General features: G+C 28.2%; 3 protein-coding genes and 1 long non-coding RNA gene across 4 annotated transcripts in view; 2 read left to right on the forward strand and 2 right to left on the reverse strand.

Moving 5' to 3' along the window:
- The window catches only part of LOC100870144 (uncharacterized), a 53,280-nt gene extending 46,155 nt beyond the window's left edge, over positions 1–7,125 (forward strand). Inside the window, exons 5-8 of the mRNA XM_086906271.1 lie at positions 793–897; positions 1,754–1,936; positions 2,667–2,969; positions 3,584–7,125. Coding sequence (XP_086762397.1) covers positions 793–897; positions 1,754–1,936; positions 2,667–2,969; positions 3,584–3,763 — 771 coding nt within the window. The 3' untranslated portion in view covers positions 3,764–7,125. The remainder of the gene's footprint in view (positions 1–792; positions 898–1,753; positions 1,937–2,666; positions 2,970–3,583) is intronic.
- Positions 1–17,364, reverse strand: part of LOC100864473 (midasin) — a 102,970-nt gene extending 85,606 nt beyond the window's left edge. The window contains 7 exon segments of the mRNA XM_086906269.1: positions 8,617–8,745; positions 8,997–9,221; positions 9,407–9,706; positions 10,602–15,450; positions 15,548–15,787; positions 16,428–16,654; positions 17,193–17,364. Of these exon segments, the coding sequence (XP_086762395.1) occupies positions 8,617–8,745; positions 8,997–9,221; positions 9,407–9,706; positions 10,602–15,450; positions 15,548–15,787; positions 16,428–16,654; positions 17,193–17,273 (6,051 nt within the window). The 5' untranslated portion in view covers positions 17,274–17,364.
- Positions 10,393–11,485, forward strand: LOC147657949 (uncharacterized). Its single transcript, XR_015291623.1, has 2 exons — positions 10,393–10,888; positions 11,294–11,485. It is a non-coding gene; the product is annotated as an uncharacterized LOC147657949 (long non-coding RNA).
- Positions 17,365–17,637: 273 nt separating the features above from the next.
- Positions 17,638–18,688, reverse strand: LOC105735332 (proteasome assembly chaperone 4). Its single transcript, XM_012486026.3, has one exon. It carries the CDS (start codon positions 18,250–18,252, stop codon positions 17,869–17,871), a length of 384 nt encoding a protein of 127 aa, XP_012341480.1. The 5' UTR covers positions 18,253–18,688; the 3' UTR covers positions 17,638–17,868.
- Positions 18,689–19,449: the final 761 nt, after the last annotated feature.

Genomic DNA, 19,449 nt, shown 5'->3' on the forward strand with positions numbered 1-19,449 from the left:
GTATTTGCGTTTTGCAAAAAGCTCGATGTAAAATAATAAATTCAAATGAAAGCTGGACACGCGAATAGAAATTTGCAATTCCTTTAGATCCATCCTCAATGGCTACCGACACCGTGCAATAATTATTCATACGATGTCAGCATCATGCACCAGCAGAGTGTTAATTCGAAGAAAATTAAGCAATTTATTATTCAAATTTTGGTTCCTACGATTTACCATCCAGTTGCCCTGTTAAAGCAAATAGCCGTGATGGCTGTTGATTAGAACGGTAATTAGCACTGTTTTCGTTTCGTTACGCATATAATTGCCAATCCGCTTAACAGCAATCCGGAATATTATTAATATATATACATATATTATTTTAATTTAAGCATAACAATAATAGCAACTTTAGAAAATGAAAATAGTTAATATTCTATTTTATTTATAATGTTAGAAATATTTAAGATAAAATTTGTACAATTCGCAGTAGTGTAAAAAATTTAATGATTTTCTATTTTTTTCATTTGGTAAATTTAATGTTTTGATTTAGAAATTAATTTGAGAACACTTTACAATATTTAGATTTTTTTTTTTTATAATTTAATTTAGTCGAATTGAGAAGTTTTTAACCTCCGTCAACGCGAGATTTTTCGAGATTGTAACGATACGAAAATTTTTTAAATCGCGCAAAATTAATTTATTTCACAGATTTGAAGAGTAGAGAAAAGCGCAAGTTTTATGATATGATCGCACTACTAAAATTTAGTTCCCCTCGTTCTCTACTGAAAAAATAATCGATTTTTGTATCAGGTAAAGGTAGCACTACTAACAATTCTCGTGAATACAACGGGTAACCAACAAACGAATGCGGTTCCTGAAAATTCTGCCGCATCCACGAATGGTGGCACGCCCAAGGTAATAATAAGTAATAAATAATTAACTATAAAAAAAAAAAAATCTCTTTCTCTTTCTCAAGAAAGATGATTTTAATAAAATTTAAACTTTCCTAATTAATTTTTTGAGGTTTCAATTAATTATCGATTCACCAAATCTATCTGTAATTCGTTTAAAATTATTCTTTTTTTTTTTTTTTTCATTTTAAATTGTAAAAAATTCCAACTTTTACTTAATTTATTAGTTCATTATATTGAACTCGTACGTACTTAAACGATAAACAAATAAAAGGGGAAAAAAAAATCACAGCATATGATTTTCTCTCTTGTAAAAAAAAAAGCATATCACTCAAAAAAAAAAAAAAAAAAAAAAATCACATTTCCAAATAATCGATATCCAATAATCAAATACAGCAGCAGCTTACGAGTTTCGCACGAACGATTCAATTTGTCAAATTACAATTCCGGGGGAAAAAATATTTTTTTCTAAAAAATAAAATCTCCCTCGCCATCACGACCATCGCACAATTTTTCTTGATTCGAATCCTCGAATAAAAAAAAAAAGAAAGTAAGAAAAAAAAAAAAAAGAATCCCTGTTGCAATTTTTTATTATCCTTCCTCTTCGTCAAAATAATTCAAATCCTCCCACGAAACGAACTGGTGTACGCACGACCACCGATTCATTTCTCCTCGTAACCTCGTTCGCATTGTTCGAATCCCCGCCACCTCATTATCAGAGACACCCTGCGCGGAATACGCGCGACAACCACGAGAGAAAGAGGTCCCGGCTCTAAACGAGAAACGAAGAGCGTCGAGTCCCCCCCCCCACCACCACATTTCGCTCTGTTCGTTCCCCTAAAAGGGAAGTATTGCTTCAGAGAAGCGGGGCGGCAGAGGAGCACCGGAAAATGAGGAATTACTTAAAGAGGATGGAGAGGGAGGGCGTGCAGAGAGTGAAGATGTTTCTGGTGATCACCGCCGCGTACGGAATCTTTTGGGGACCACTGTTCTTCGTCACTCTGGTGGATCATCCTATCATCGGTAATCCAACCGGTTACGAGGTAAATTTATCCGTTGCCATATCATTTGTGTGTGTGTGTCGATTTGTTATCTCTGTTGAATGGAGAGAGCAAAGGGAGAAGAAATTTCTTATTTATGTATTCTCATTTATCCTCGGTCGGTAATTAGGATCCGAAAGAGCTTACCTACAGGATCTCGTTAATTCAACACTGCATGAATTAAGGCCATTTCCCCTTCTGATGTGTATCGGATTATAAAGATTTTAAATTTTAAATCACCAGTTGGTCCTCTTTACATTTTACGAGATCTCCAATTCCTTTATTCGTTCGCTCTTCGCTTTTGATTTTTTTTTTCTTTCTCTATCTCTATCTCTTCCTCAAGGCAATCAATTATTCAATGATTCTGCAGCAAGTAATAAAATCTTCGGGATAAAATTCTCGAAAGAGAATATATTTAAATAATATTCGTAAACTTTTATTACTTGGTTAACAAATTTTTTTTTTATTGCGTTTCACGTACGAAAGAGACGCGCCAACTCTTTTTAACCGATCGAGCGCACAGAAGCTTTTCGAACGGTGCAACGCCGAATTCACGCGAACCGGATGCGGCTTTACTTTTTGGCGCGCAATACAAATTCGAGCTCTCTCACTTTTTGCCTCTCCCGTACGAAACTTTCCTTTTTTTTTTTTTTTTAATACAGTTGCGAGAGAATAAATTCGAAAAATCATAGGAAGAGCGAGTTTGTCACGAAAGAATTTTAATAAATTGCAGGTGACTCTACATATCGCGTACATTCACGCATTCGTGAACCCGGTACTTTTCCTCAGCCTGCACCGTGGTCTGCGTCAAGGTCTTTCAGAATTCTTCTGCGGCTGCTGCGAGGTGATCGCCAGCTGGATCCTGGGTCCAAGCATCCCCGTCGAAAGTGCCGTGCAACCACCACGATACCAAGAGCCGATCGAGGCGGTCCCTTCGCCCCCCGAACCCCCGTTGGTTCAGCCTAACGCGTGTCCCGATCTGACGGACGTGGCCCTCCTCAAACCGCCCTTGCCGCCCACCGGCAAACACTTACTGGTACTTGATGAACAAACGTTCGCTCTTTCAAACTTTCCTTCCAACTTTCACCTTTCTCTCTGGCTAAATTGCAAAGATCGAATGCGAAAAACTGGAATGTTTTATTATTGGCTCGCGAGGAATGGCTTTTAGTTTAACTTAGTTGTTTAGGCTAATTTCATCATCAGTTATCGAATTGCATCTTTTCATGAATAGCTGATATCCTTGTTAGCTCTTAATTATTTGATCAGAAACACAATAGTTTCGAATTCGTAATTTGTTGGACGTAAGTTGACTTTATCGATCGTGCACAACTTCTCGAACAGAGTATCCGAGGGTAATTATCAATGGCAGTGAATGTAGGTAACGTAGAAAAAATTATTAAGAAACGATTCCTCTTAAAAAAAAATCCTGTCCCTCTCTTTCCATTCGTTATCCTTTTCCATAAGAAGAAAAATTCCAAGCTTGATCGAATTATAATTGATCACGTTATTAATTGCATGATTCTTACAGTTCTATAGCATGCAATGAAACTCGTAACTCTATGATGTTCGTGATTAATCAAGGTGTCTTTCTCTACACTTTCTGTTTAAGATTAACTAATCGTAATTAATCGCGGAATTAAAACCGTACAGGACGACTCCGTGATCGTACCACCGGATCCATGGATTCTGGTGTCAAGATCGAAAAGCACGTCGAGCATTTACCAGGAAGATGTTAGTAGAAGATCGAGCATATTAATACCCCCACCCCTGAAATTAAGCGACTCGAAAGTGAACGTCAGCCCGACTAGCAGCGATTTACCTAGCGAATGATCGCGTTGAGAAAAATAGTTCTCAATAGAAAATATTCGTTCGACCAATTTAAACTGTTCTAATAGATTAATTTTAATAATACTCTTCTTTATCGATAAATGGTATATTTTAGTATCGTTTATTATTTTATGCGAGATAAAAAATTTGTAACATTTGTATCGGATCTTGTTTTCCAAGATACTTATAATTTCTCATTGTTTGTCAAAACTTTGTCAAACAAAAAAAAAAAAAGAAAAAAAGAAAAAAAAGAAAGCAAAGAAACTTGTGTCCAATGAAATATTCGCTTGAAAATGTTTCGAACACCTTTCGAAGAGGAAAGAATCGCAGAACGTTCACTTCTCAGTCGGTAAGACGGATCTCTATCGGAGACATTCTTTGAACATAACCAAAGATTCTTCTTCCTCCGAAAAAGAGAAAGATAAAAGCGTTGCCAAAAAAAAAAAAAAAAAAAGGTTCTGCGAGGAACCGTCCAAAAGTCTTCAAAAATTGCCAAATCATGAAAAGAAAAAAAAAAGGGATAAAAAATACGTAGGGATAATCTTTCGTCGACATTAAGCACGTTTCCATGTAAAACTTCGCTTTCTAGATGACTACTCTATTTAGGTAACGCCAGTTTGAAAAAAAAAATTATAAAAAAAAAGAGAGAGAAACGAAACAAGAGAAAAGAAGTTAGCGATTATTAAAGTTAGTAGAAAGTACAGGAAATAAAAAAAAAAATCACCAACAAACGTATAGTTCCTTTAATTGTGAATCGAAAAAGGCATTAGGTGCACCAACTAGTGATTAATTAAGCGATTAAATTAGGAGATATGTTAGATAGTCTGCACCTTCGAATGAGCTTTCCACTCAAAATGGGGACTCAAAATGAATCGAGTTTTTTGTCTCGATTATTATTACTATTATTATATATTATTTATTATTAACGTTAATATACGGACTTATTATACGAATATATTATACAAACGCGTAGATGCATGTACACGTATACAGGGTGTGCGAGAAATAAATGCCACGGATTTAAATTGTTTGACAAGTGAAAGTAAATTGTAATACAATTTTTATTTGAGTTAATAATATATGTAATATAAATAAAAACACGAATTTGTCATATATGTATTATTGTTCGAAAATGTGTGCCAATAAAATTTAAAAATTAATATTCTAAAATTAACGATAGTCAGAAAAATGATATATTTTACAAATTATGTAAATGTACGTGAAAAAAAATTCAAGAAACTGATATTAATTAGAAAACGAACGAGTCAACTCTAGATTGATAAACTTTTCACAATTGATTGATGAAACGAATTATAACCTTTTTTTTAAAAGTACTAATTTTTATCATATCATCGATCGATCATTTCTAAGAAATAATAAAAATTGCTAATTCAAATTAGATTTGATAAAAGTTATATTTAAAAAAAAAAAAGAAAAAAGGATATAAATCCAATAACCATCTTGTATATGTGCATACGCAACTAAATATATGTATACATATACATATATATTTTCTAAATGCAAAACTTTAGGGATTTCCGGACGCGCGTTCTCTGATCTAATTTATTTGACAAAAAAAAAAATACACGTTTTTAATAATTCTCGAATAATTTTTTAATTTATGCTTGAAAACAACTATTCTTTAATTTTTCCCAGAACAAATTTCTGGGAAATTTTGTCGTAAAAAAAAAAAATAAATAAAATATATTTCACAATGTTCGTTTATCGTATTAAGATTCAAGCAATTTCTATGGAGATAAATAATTTAACAAGATAACAAGATGAGAATAAACGGAGAGATCAAGAATCGTATCGTATTTCAAATTATACGTATTTGTATTTCATTTTATAGAAATATTATTATAATCAATTGTATCGTATTATTAAATTTTATAAATAATTTTTTCCCCATTTTTAAACATTGCTAACTATACTTTTCTATTTATAATAAATAGTTGAGAGAGATACATACTATTTTTTCCTTTTTTTAAAAATATTATTAATTTCATAACAAACACCATCATCCGTTATTTTAAAATGATATTTCAAATATGTTTTTCTCGAAAATCGATTTTTCTCTATAAAACTTTACACGTACACACCTTGTACAAATATATATATATAATTGTACAATGACTCGATATCATCGAAATTTTATTACTCGATATCAGCAATATTTTCATCCTTATTTCGATCCCCTAATACGTACTGCACGAGCATTATTCAAGAAGCGATTCGAACAATTGAACATCGTCAATACTGAACGTTTCGTGAGCAAATGGATCGTAAGCAGAATTCATATAATTACCATGCCTCGCGGAGAATCCATAGATTCATAGATCTGCGGATCCAAACTGTAATAGCTAGAACGTTTACTAATATTAGTCGAGATCTTCAAATATATATGCAGTGTCTACAGTGGAATATCGATATTTTCTGCAAATTCATCGGTTTCTACGCGGAGTGGTTTTCATAAAAAAAAAAAAAAAAAAAAAAAAAGTAAAATTGTTTAAAATTGAACGAATTTATTCAAGTCAAATGGAGAAAAATAATTTTTCCACTATCGAAAAATAGTGTATATATATGTATATATTTCGCTGTAATACCTGAAATAATACGATTAAAAAAATGTACGTATTTATTTAAAAATAAATATCGATTTATAATTTCACGAAACGGATTATTCGTATTTTTAAACTTGATTTTGTTGAATCGATTTTTTCTTTCTATTTCTAACTTATTCACGAGGAAACATTTTGTGATTTTTCTTCTGCATGCGTTTAATAAATTTCACGAGCTATAATACTACAATGTTATTTTTTCGATCACGCGTATATAATACAACCGTAATTTGCGTTAAATCAAACTTGAATTAACTGAAACTGATCATTTCCTATATCCAATTATTGTTTCGATCGTATTAATTCGATATTCGATTATCGAAACGATGATTATTTCCTTTCCAAAATTGGAATATTTAAATATTTATTACGAGACAATTCGAAAGGAAAAAGAAAAAGAAAAAAGGAAATTAAGTCCGGAAAATCCCTGAAACAATGTCAATTTCTCTCGAAAGACTTTTGTAAGAGAAGCGAACTTACGAAATTATGAAAATAATAAAAAATAAAATAAAACGATGAGTGTTCGCCAAATGATAGAGTTAAGGATATTAATTTAATTAGGTTTATTGATAAACTGTGCCTGGCAGATTAATAGATATTACACACAAAAAAGATCGTCCGAAAAAAATTGATTGCAATATTTGTATCGCATTGATTATACAACAAGCATTATTTGCGTTTATATAATAAATTATGGAATCGATGTTATATATGAGTGTGTAAATAAAGATAGATTATCTTTGACAACGGATATTCTTTTGATTATTTCCTTTCTTTTTTTTTTTTTTTTTTTTTTAGAGTTCTGTTATTTTTGCCACACGGTAGATTCGCGAAATATATATGTAAGAGAAACGTGATCAAATCAAAATGATAAAAAAATTCTCAAAGTGACGTTGAAGCACATCTTCGAGTCTCTAAATAGAGATATTATCCTAATTTCTATAAAAGAGATATCTGATTGATTCTTTCCTGATCTGTAATTATCTAAATTTATCGAGGCTTAGATAATGGCAATATATGAATAAGCTAGACATACTATATAATTAATAATTTCGAAAATAATTAAATGATTATCCTAATGTAACTTTAATAAATGAAAATAATTTTTACGATTTTGAATATTCAAATTATAGTTCTTCTACTACTATGTAGCGTACGGTGTCAGGTTTGTCAACAAAACGACTGAAGCCGAGATAGACGATCCTAGCAAACGACCTTTCTTGCCCCTGAGAGACTTCTTTCTAGCAATAAACATATTACTCTCGTCTAACAACTTATGATACTAAGGATTTCCCTTTGGAACATAGAAATATGGACAATTGCATAATACGATTTATCGTGCATGTAATATTTGCCCTAAGTTACGAATAAAAAGAAAACGATGCAATATCATAAGATGGTAATAAACGAAGGTAAATAGTAATGGAAAATAAAAATAAATGAATAATTTGAATAAAATGTGAAGAGAAAAAGAAAAAATTTGAAAAAAGAGTGTATAAATAAAATGAGTGAAATGAATAAAGTAAATATAATTAATAACTTTAACGAAATAAACAAACTGAACAAATTGTATAAAATAAAATAAAGAAATAAATATAAAGAAAAAATTTAACGAAGTTTTATATGTTTATATTGTGGATAAAATTTAAAAAGAATTATGATATATAATATAAAAAGATATATGCATATCTTTTAATATTTAATATTTTACTTCTTGTTTCATTCCTACGTGTTATATTTCTTTATTAGAGAAATATTTCATAAAACCAATTTGTAAAAAAAGAGATATTTCATTCGAAGAAAAAAGTTCCATTATACAGACGAATCGATAAATCCATTAAAAAAAATCGTGTCAGCGGAGAAACTCATTAAACCATGCAAATTTTACCATTTTCATTTTGTCTTATTTTTATTCAAAACAAGATTAGTCCAATCATTCAATGTATAAACGAGAAAAATTCAGATGGTTGGTAAAAAAAAAATCTATTTAAAAAATTCAGACAAATTGTAATCTTTTATAAATAAAATTATTTTAAAAAATAATTAATATGTTATAATCACACAAAAACAATATACTCGTATTTTTAAAATTTCTAATTAAATCCCAAGATAAAATTTTAATATTGCACCAATATAGTTGCAATATTTACAGAATTTTCTATATTTAACATGAAGTAAAAATCATGTCATCGAAGTGTAATGTTAAAAAATAATTATTTTTATAAAATGACTTACCTGCTCGAAGCCACCCAAAATTTCCGTAGTGTCCATCGCAGAATTTACGACAAGCGATTTGAGCTTCCGTCCAGTCAAGTTTGCGAGAAGATGAACGAGACTGCTTTTCCCAGTTCCAGATCCTCCAATCTATCGTAGAATTAATAATTACAATATTATAACAGTATTTTAATTACAATCAATAAAAAAATAAATAAAATAAAACAATAAAATATTTTTATTTAAAAATTATGATCTCACTTTTTTCCAAAACCTTTATAAAAATTTTCATTTAAAATTATTATTATCATTATACGTAAAATATACGTAAAAAAGAATAAAATAAAAATAATTTTTAAATCATAATTTTACTAAAGAATAAGATTACTTTAAAAACTTACGAGAATAGACATCCAATTCATGTTAACACATTGTGCAAGTCCTTTAAGAACAATTTTTTGTTCCCTTAGAAGCAACAAATCATTGTTCTCATAGATCGCAGAATCGTTACGATCCAATACTTCATCTCCCAAAAAAATCTTCTCTTTCGTCAAGTGAATTGGAAATTCTGTATCTGGTAAACGCCAATCATTCCGAGAAAATATCCTGTTATATATGTCGATTATCTGTAATTTAACAAAAAAAAAAAAATTAAAATTAATTTTAGATTAATAAAATTAAAAAAATATGTAAAATATTAGAAAAAAAATTTACAGCAATATACATATATTATTATACACTAAGAAATAAATTATATAAAGAAGAATATTTGATATACCAAATATTAAAAATATTATATATTATACATTACCTTTTTTTTATCTTCATTAGTTCTCATTCTATTTATATAAATTAACTGAGCACCATTTCCAGGATTGAATATCTTTTCTTTACACAATTTAAAACCTGCCATCATTATTTCACACCATCTGGTAACATCTCTAAGGTTCATTTCCCAAGGTGATCCTGAATGGCCCCAGGTAATTCCAATCTGAGAGCTTAATTCTTCATTAAACTGTATCATCTTATCGAGTAAATCTTCTGGTAACTCCGGAAATTGAACATTTAGAATGAACTTTAAATCGCTTTGTTCGAGAGCATCTACAAAAACCTAAACAAAAAATAAAAAGTCGAATAGAAAAAAATTTCTGATAAATTCTATTTTCATCCATCTATTATTTCTATATATTTATCAAATTTGTTTATAATATTTTAGCTTTAAATTATAAATATTTCGTATTACGAAAAACAAAGTCCTACAATTCCGTCCTTTAAAAACAATTATAATAAGATCAATAATATTTAGTTTTATTATAAATACTACAAATAAGAAGGAAAAATGATTCAATAATAACCAATATTCTTAAATATACCCGGAACATTAAAAAAAAAAACTGCAAAATCCTTAATTTCTCTAATCTACTTTAATAATTTATTAATATTTTAAATTTTATACTCCAATTTTTTTAATATTATCCCTTTTCTTATATTCTACAGTCTAATTAACGTTATAAATATAAGGAATAATGGATTATAGGAGTACATCATAAAAGATGAAATGAATTTTACAAAAGAAAACTAACAACTTTCGTTATATGACTTCACTTGGAAAACATAAAAAAAAAAAAAGATTCTTTATAATCTTCTTTAAAAAAAAAATAAATAAAAAATAAAAATAAAATATAATTATTAAAAAATGCATATTCCAGAGAATGAAGCTAATTCTGAACCCGATATCATATATGTTAATGTACCGCTTTTGGCAGCGAGAATGTCTAGCGACATTAGAAGCCACCTAGTGGCAGTTGTAGTTACTATTGATCCCAATAGCCGATCGTAACGTGAAATTAATTACACGTATAAACAATGATCAGAATATATTAGATTAAATTTTTTTTATATATTTTGATTTAAAAAAATTCTTAAAAAATCTTTAACAAAAAATTTTATATAGCGTGCTAAACAATGTATTACTGTTTTGAACAAAATTTAAAAAGATATCTTACTTGTGTAAAACGATTCAAAAATGATTTTGGAAGACCTCTTCTAGCTCCACCTTGACGAAGAGGATTTTGACAGCCGAATAATCGAGTTCCTGATTTCACAATAAAAGTCATTCCTAATTCTGGAATGTAAATTTCACCACGATGATCAAGACAGGCATTTAATCCTTCGAGAACTGACTGGGACGCAAGATTTAATTCATCCAGAAGAATCCAATCTCCATTTTTGAAAGCTCTTAAAAAAGGACCATCCCTCCATGAAAATTCACCAGGCTTCCCTCCTTCCACTGGTAAATCAGCTCCAAATAAATCCGAAATATCTGTTTGATCGCTTAGATTTAATCTAAGAAGATGATGTCCAGATGCTCTAGCAAGTGCAGAAACTAAACTAGTTTTGCCAACTCCTGGACTACCTTCCAATAAGATTGGTTTCCTTAACTGTAAAGCACGTAAAACTTTTAGAGTATTCATTTTTGTTGTTGGGCTTGAAAAAGCAAATTGTATATTGCTTGGAATTTGTTCGTTTCTCTTCTTCACGTAAAATGGATGTATTCCAAATTTATCTTTATGGTATTCAATATCAAATTCCTTATAATTTAATATTAATTCAGATTTTAATGTATTTTGTATTTGCTGTTCAATAAATTTCAATGCTGAATCCTTAAAATCTTTTAATTTTCTTGAATTTTCTGCAGCAGTTAAACCAGATCCAAGTCCATCGATATAACTTAAAGCTGCACCATGGAAGAAGGCATCTCCTATTTTTAAATTTTCACAACAATTAACAAAATTGACCCATGTAAGTATATCTCTGACACTAACAACAAGTTTTTTCCCTATTTCCATAGATTGTAACCATTTAATAAACTCTATTATCGCTGTAGAAATATTTTTCTTGAATTCCTTATGTAAATTATGTTCTATAATGTATTTAAGATCATCCATTGAAACACAACCTTCGCACCAAATTTCCGTAAATCTATTTCTAAGGGCTGGTGAAAGTTCTTTTTTACCGTAGTCACCGCCAGGATTCATTGTACCAACGAAAATAAAATTTTCATGAGCAGTGACTGTTGCATTTTCTTCGGACGATGGTTTTTCAGCGATTAAAAGTTTACGTTCAGGTTCTAAAAGAGAGTTCAATCGTTCAAGTACACTATCATCCGCTAAAGAAATTTCATCTATTAAAAAAAAGCCTCCATTTTTCATAGATTTCACTAAAGGACCATCAACCCATTCAAACAATTTCTGATTTTCTCCATGTTCTCTGACTGGACGAAGACTTCCAAGAAAATCTGAAGCTTCTGTATGCATATGACAATTGACAATACTAAGTTCCTGGTGTCTAATTACAGATAATAGTTGGCAAACTGTAGTTTTTCCACCCCCTGTTTCACCAATTAGAAGAACTGGTTCTTTAAAGTCACAGGCTTTTGAAAGAAGTACTGCCATTTTACGCATTTGATATGTCCAAACTAAATGTTCAAATCCTGGGATCTTTTTTGACAAAAGAGATTCCAAAATTGGCTTAGTAACAGTAGAAGTTTTTTCAGAAAGTGAAAATAAAGCATCTGGATCAACATCTCTTCTTAAATGTTTCTTTAATACTTGTATAATTTCTAAACATTCATCAGGATGACGAACTTTTGAAGAAAGAACTAAATATCCTTCATCAGCTAAATGTTGACTCCAATCATACAAAGTGCTTCCAGTATCGGGTGCGAGATGATATCTTTCAGCCCAACGAAACAAATCTCTAAGAGTTATAAAACCCTTCTTTCCAGCAAAAGTTGCAGTACTCTTTCTTCGTATTTGAAGTTCTGTCATTACATTGATTACTTGTTTACAATATGTTTCTGGCATCTTACATCTTTTATGCAAAATTACTTGAAGTTCTTTAGATGGAATTTCATCAAAATGTAACTCAACAAATCTATTTCGAAATGCACGTGATAATATTTTTCTTCCACCATATAAACCTGGAGGGTTTTGAGTAGCAAATAACATGAAATTATTATGTGCTTTTACAACTTGTTGAGTTTCAGGAATAAACAATTCTCTATTATCATCAAGAACTCTGTTCAAAGCTTCTAAAACATCGCTAGGTGCTAAATTTAATTCGTCCAAAATTATCCAATATCCTTTTCGCATAGCATCTACTAGAATACCCTCTTTAAAGACCAACTTTCCAGTAGAATCAGCAATATAAGTACCAACATATTCTTGTAAATCAGTGTGTTCATGATTATTAATTCTAACACAGACATGTCCAGAAGCTTTTGCCAAATATGTAATCAAACTAGTTTTTCCAACAGAAGTGTCACCTTGCAATAGTACAGGTATTTTACCTATTGATACTACTCGTACTAAATCTTTCAAATTTTGTTTGACTGTTTCTGTAAGAATATAATTTTCTGGAATTTTTGGATCAAGATCACCTTTAGGAATCCAATAGCCTTCAAAGCAGATAAAATTATCAACAGAACCATGTGGTCTTGGAATTGGAATTCCAATAATAGCACTTGCATTTTTATCTCCTAAGATAGCTTTTACAATCATTTTATGTACTATGGGATAAGAGTTACTATCTAATTGTGTTAGAAAACTTAAACAAAATGCTTCATATAAAGATCTCAGTGCATTTGCACAAGGATTTTGTGCAGATACATTTAAAGCTCGACACAAAGTTCTCAAACTATAATGTGGTTTATGTCCAGTTCCATCAAGAAGAGTAGTTTCTGCTTCTTTCCTGACATTTAAGTAAAATTTGACAATGCTTTCAATTTTTCCTGATGGAAGATTTAAATCATTCAAATATGAACTTACTAAAAGTTCTAAATCTGATTTCTCTATAAGTTCATCAACAAAAAATTCTGTAAATCTATTTCTTAATCCTACTGGCAAATCTTTTTTACCAACATCTGTTGCAGGATTCATACAAGCAAATATTGCAAAATCTTTATGTCTTTTTATAGGTTCTTTATCTCCACGCTCTAACAAAGATAGAGATCCACAGGATCCTTCCAATAAACCAGAAAGACATTCCAATGTTTCTGCAGTAGCCAAATTAATTTCATCTAATAAAACCCAATCTCCATTCTTTAATGCTTTTATTAAACTACCTTCTACAAAAGAAAATGCTAAGGAATATTGACTTTGCACTTGAGATTGAAGTTTTTCTAATTTCTGTGCTATATTTTCCCATTTCTTTAAAACTTTTACCTCATCTTGATTTTTCATAGATGCTCTCAATCTTCTTAAAGCAGCATTAGTGCTATGAATCATTAAAGTAGTCAATGTTTTCCATTTTCTTTCTTCAAAGCAATATCCGATATGATTCAAAAATTTTAGATTTGGTTCAATTGCAAAATACGATCGAAATAAAATTTCAAATTCTTCACGAATTGGAAGGATCAAAAGTTTAAGATCTACTGGTTTATAACCACCAAGTAAATCTGTACTTTCACTTTGCTGATTCATATTTATTACTATTAATTTATGGCCTGTTATTTGCGCAAGATATTGTACACAACTTGTTTTGCCTGTTCCAGTCTCTCCAACTAAAAGAACTGGTTCTTTTTGAATAATACAACTAGCTATTCGTTCTAAAAGACAAACGGATGGTCTTGTATAAGAAAAATTTGAATTTTTTGATTCTAATTTAACTTTGTCAGATTTTTTTATTTCTAACTTTGCTCTACCAACAATGAGACATTTTTTGTGAATATTTACAGATGGTTTATGTATTTCAACAAAAAATTCAGCTTTTGTTTTTACAATACCTAATTTATGCGCTACTGCTATTGCCAAATTTAAACGTTGTACAGAATTTGATATAGAACAACAAAAAACATCCAAAGCATCTTGAAAGATTTTCAATGCCGAAATAGGTGAAGATACATCAAAATCAATAATAGCTCTGGAACACCATTTAATCAAATCCCTGGTAGAAATTTGTCGAGAATTCTTTATATTAATCATTTCAATTTCATCTTCATGATTTCCAGCAGAAAATAATAAAAATACATCAACAATTCTTGTAGCTACTGTATGTAATACTGGAAATAAAGTTTGAACTATTGTCACAAGTTCTTTTTTTGATAAAGATTCTACATTAACACAAGACCATTCTTTCTGTATTGGCATTTGAAGTGATTTTTGTGTTCCTCCAGAAATCAATCTTCTTGTAACAAACAATTGAAATCCACTTTTTATGTGTATTAAATCTCTGTAACCAGGAACTGATAATGTTTTAGTTTCTACAAGTTGTCCAATCACACTAAGAACATCTGATGCAGCACAATCAATATCTTCCAAAAGCAGCCATTTGCCAGATAACACAGCTTCAGTCAATATCCCTGGTTGCCATAAAAATTCTCCAGGAATTTCAGTACATCTGTACATTCCCAATAACATTTTAGAATCTGTTTGATCACCTAATTGTACTTTTGCAAAATTTTGTGCATCATGACCAGTAGCATGTGCTAAAAATTCTACTAATGCAGTCTTTCCTGAACCAACTGCACCTTGTAAACATACACAATTATTTGAAGATATTGCAAAAGCTAAGTTCTGCAAGTTTTGTCGTGTAGATGGTACAGGAACTAGATTCAAATCATTTTTACATTTAGATTTTTCAAATACTGGAAGTAATATTCCTCCAATAGATACTACTGAAGGTACATCAAAAATTTGATCTATTTCTTTGATATCTTCAAATGTTACATTATGTTTATTAATTTCTTTACTTTCAATAAAGAATTGTTGAATTTTTGAAAGAAAATCATTTGCACGAGATAAATAGCAAGATTCCGACATTCCTAACACAACAGCAATGCAATTTATTGCTATCCTGAAAAATAATTAAAAATTATTTTTATACATTTCTTTCATAAACATTTATTATTTAAATTTAATCATTTATTAATATTTAATTTTATATATCTTACCATCTAACACCTTCATCTTCATGAATTAAATATTTATAAAATTTAGACCAATTCCATATGTGTTTAAAATGCATTGATGCACTACATAGAATATCATAACAAGCAGTTACTAAATCATAATCAGATACTTCTATAAAAGATGTTATTTTTCGTTTATTACATCGCTTTGAAGATGGACTATAATCAACTTCTATAGATTCAAATGGAGCTGGATTTAACTCAAAATAATGTAGAACAAATCTGTAATAAAATAATACCAATTTATTTTTTATCCAAAAATATTTTATATTAATTTCATAAATTTCTATATATATCTAATCAATCTTTATTAATATATTTAATCATTTAAATATTTAAATTACTTGTTTGAACTGCATTGATAATATTGCTAAGAAAACACACAAAATACTATATTATAAAAAACTTTAATTTTTTCCAAATATATTTTACATTCATTACATATTTTAAGAATAAATATTTTTAAATTCAAGTAGCAAAAAAAGTCTAATAAATTGCAAAGTATTGGAAAATTATTATTTGCATCCTTGTATGAATTTCTCCACTCTTCAATATTCAACCTAAAATATTATGGAACACAGAAAAATCATAATGTTAAATAAAATATTATTTCACATAAAATAAATTTACTTAAAAATATGAGAAGATAATTTTATAAGTAGTAACTTTAATGATAATAATTTCTCATATTGATATAAAAAAATAATATATATATTTGTATTAATATATATAATTTATATATATATATGTATATATATATATTATGTATATATATATATATATATAATAAATTATACAATAGGAAAATATAAATATAAAATATAAAATATTACAATATAAAGAATTATAAAAATATACATACATTAACAAATCTTGATTTTTACAAAGTAGTTTTCCTAAAATGACAGAATTTAATTTATGAAGTGAATCTCCATCATCAAAAGAAATTTTTTCCATTGAGATACTTGTAGAGATTAATATAGGCAATAATTGTGGAAAACATTCAGCAATATCTTCCGTAGATTTTGGATTCATTAAAAATTCACACAAAATATCTAAAATTTTTTTGTACTCATCTTTGTTTGGTTCCTATAATATAATTACATCATATTATGTATAACAATTTTAGATTAATAAAGATAATACACCAGCTAATACAATACATTTGATGAGAATGTTATATTTAGTAAATTTAATAAATTATTTCAATGACAAAAAAATTAATAATTTAATAAATTATTTTAATACATATAAACATATATATAAATCTAAATATAAGTAATAAATAAAATAAAAGAAATTTTCTATTTTTTTATAAATTTTTATATATAACTTATATATTATACTCATTCATTAAACATAATAATTTTTATTAAATTAAAAAGGATATTATACATGTGGAAATTAAAGATCGTTTTCTTTTAATATGTTATAATTAGATGAAAATAATATCAAAAAATCTTATTATTAAAAATAATATAATATATAAAAAAAAAATCTAAGCAAAATTTATAGAATAAAAAATAGTAACAACAAAAAAAAACAAGAATAAAGAAAATATTAAATACGATGTTTACAAACTAAAAGAATATATTTAAAATACTTAAAAAAAAATTTTCATGCTTACTCTATCAATTTCAAAAGACGCTAGTTTCTCAGCATAATTTTTCTTTTTCTTAATAAAAGTTGTCAAACTTTGTAAAAACATTTTTGAAAATATAAAATTAAATCACATGTGCAATTCTGGATAAATGTTGAAATCAATGAGCAAATAACCACGTGTTTTTGACGGCACGAACTGAAGTTAGTCCTTAAGGATTACAATACTTATTGCACAAAAAATCTCTAGAGTATTTACTAGATACTATGTAGAGTTGACAAGTTGGCTAATAAATATCAAAAGATCAATTAATATCTACATTAAAAATACGATTTTATTAAAAAAGAAAAATAAGTGAATTTACATTGTTTACATATTTTTAAAAAATGTGAAAATCATATCATTATTTAACTTTTTCTATACAAATTTGAGATGTGAATGTTTTAATATCAAAATTTAAATAAAGTAATCATTTTATTATATGCATAATTTTTTTATTTGTATATCCATTTACATTATCAATTCAAAATTAAATTATTTATAGAAAATAATTTTATTTACAAAATTTTGAATTTCTTAAAACAAATAAACAAACATTTTTTTACACATTGCAATACAAAAAATATATAAATTGAAATTACATTTTATATAAAAATATTATGTTTAGTGTAGATTTATATAACATAATTGATTAATATCAAGTTCAAAAAATCTCAGGATGTAACTTAAATTCATCTTGTAGTCTTCTTTCAATACCAAGTAAAGAAAAATTATCAACCTGAACATTAAAGCTGATGTAAACGGGCATTGAAAGTTTTTTTGAAAGTCTTTTAGCAAGATTACTCGAACAATCATTGACAATTGATCCCATTATCTTCGTTGTAAGTGGTTCCTTTTCATATGGTGATTTAATTGCAAAAGATAAATCATTCATAACATTTTCATTACAATTGCCTATCCACACATAAAGAGAATCTTCCATTTTAATTATATGACAAACAATTGACAAGTCACCAATTTCTGCCATAAATTCATGAAATTTCAAATCACATTTGTTTTTTTCCATTTCTTCTGATTGATTTTCCATATTTTCTTCAGACTATTATTCAATCGTTATTCAGCACTTTTGTTATAATTTTAAAATTTGCCGATCAGAATCAATATTCTTATAGAACGTAACCTCAAAATATTAAATTATATTTATCGATAATAAATAATATTATACGATACTATACGATATATACATGAAATATAAGATATCTATATTTCTAATCTATTTTGAATTTTTTTTTTAACTAGAAGATAAATAAGATTAACTTTCAAAATTAGGTTAAACACAAAATACAATATAATTATATATAGGAACCGTTTCTTGAGCGCGTAAATTTTGCAGAGCAAGTTTAGATAGAGCAAATGAGAGATAAGAGAGAGATAGAAATAATATAGGATATGATTATCAGTACCATCTTTTGAGTGTTAAAGACATCTTTTCAACAATAGGATAACATAGAGTAAAAATTGAAAATTATGAAGATAAAAGATAGATACTTCGAAGATAAAGTAGAATAGAAATTGAAAATCAACGCCATCTCTTGGATATCGGATATGTCTCATCAAAAGATAAAGTAGAATAATTAATAAGTACCATCTCTTAAGTGTTTTTAAAAAGTTCTTTTTTTTAACACTCAAGAGATGGCTTTTATAACCAATTCTTATTCTATCTCTATCTTCCTTCTATTATTTGCTCTTCTTGTCTATATATTAATTTCATTCATCGACACTCTAGAGATGGCGCTAATTCTCTAATTTTTACTTTATCTTTATCCTTCTTTCATTATTGATTTTCCTTATCTATTCTTGCTCTCGATACATAATCACAAACGAAACACGAGATATCAATTGAACACATTTTCATCATTTTTGTTTAAAAGCTTCAATATATTCTCGAAGCATAGAAGAATTATAACACGTTATAATAATACGTTGATCATATACATTTACAAGATATATTTGAAAAGTGAAAAGTGAAAGCACAAGACCAATACGATATAAAAATAAATTAAAACAGTGCCGCCAGATACTATACGTGAATTTTTAAATTAAACGTTTAAAATTATTTTCTCAAAAAATATATATTTTATTTTTATTGTATATCAATTTTATAAAATAACAAGTTAATTAGAATGTAAATTGTCAAGTTATTTAAAATAACCACTTTTCATTACTTATACATTCACATTGCGTATATTCATATTACAATTATTAAAATATTATAACAGTTTTA

This window comes from Apis florea, unplaced genomic scaffold (assembly GCF_048593485.1).
Source record: "Apis florea isolate Af1SG1 unplaced genomic scaffold, ASM4859348v1 contig_2492_pilon, whole genome shotgun sequence".
Lineage (NCBI taxonomy): Eukaryota > Metazoa > Arthropoda > Insecta > Hymenoptera > Apidae > Apis > Apis florea.

Bases quoted from the DNA above. Each gene is read 5' to 3' on its own strand.
- LOC105735332 (XM_012486026.3), bottom strand. From the start codon at position 18,252: ATGGAAAATCAATCAGAAGAAATGGAAAAAAACAAATGTGATTTGAAA.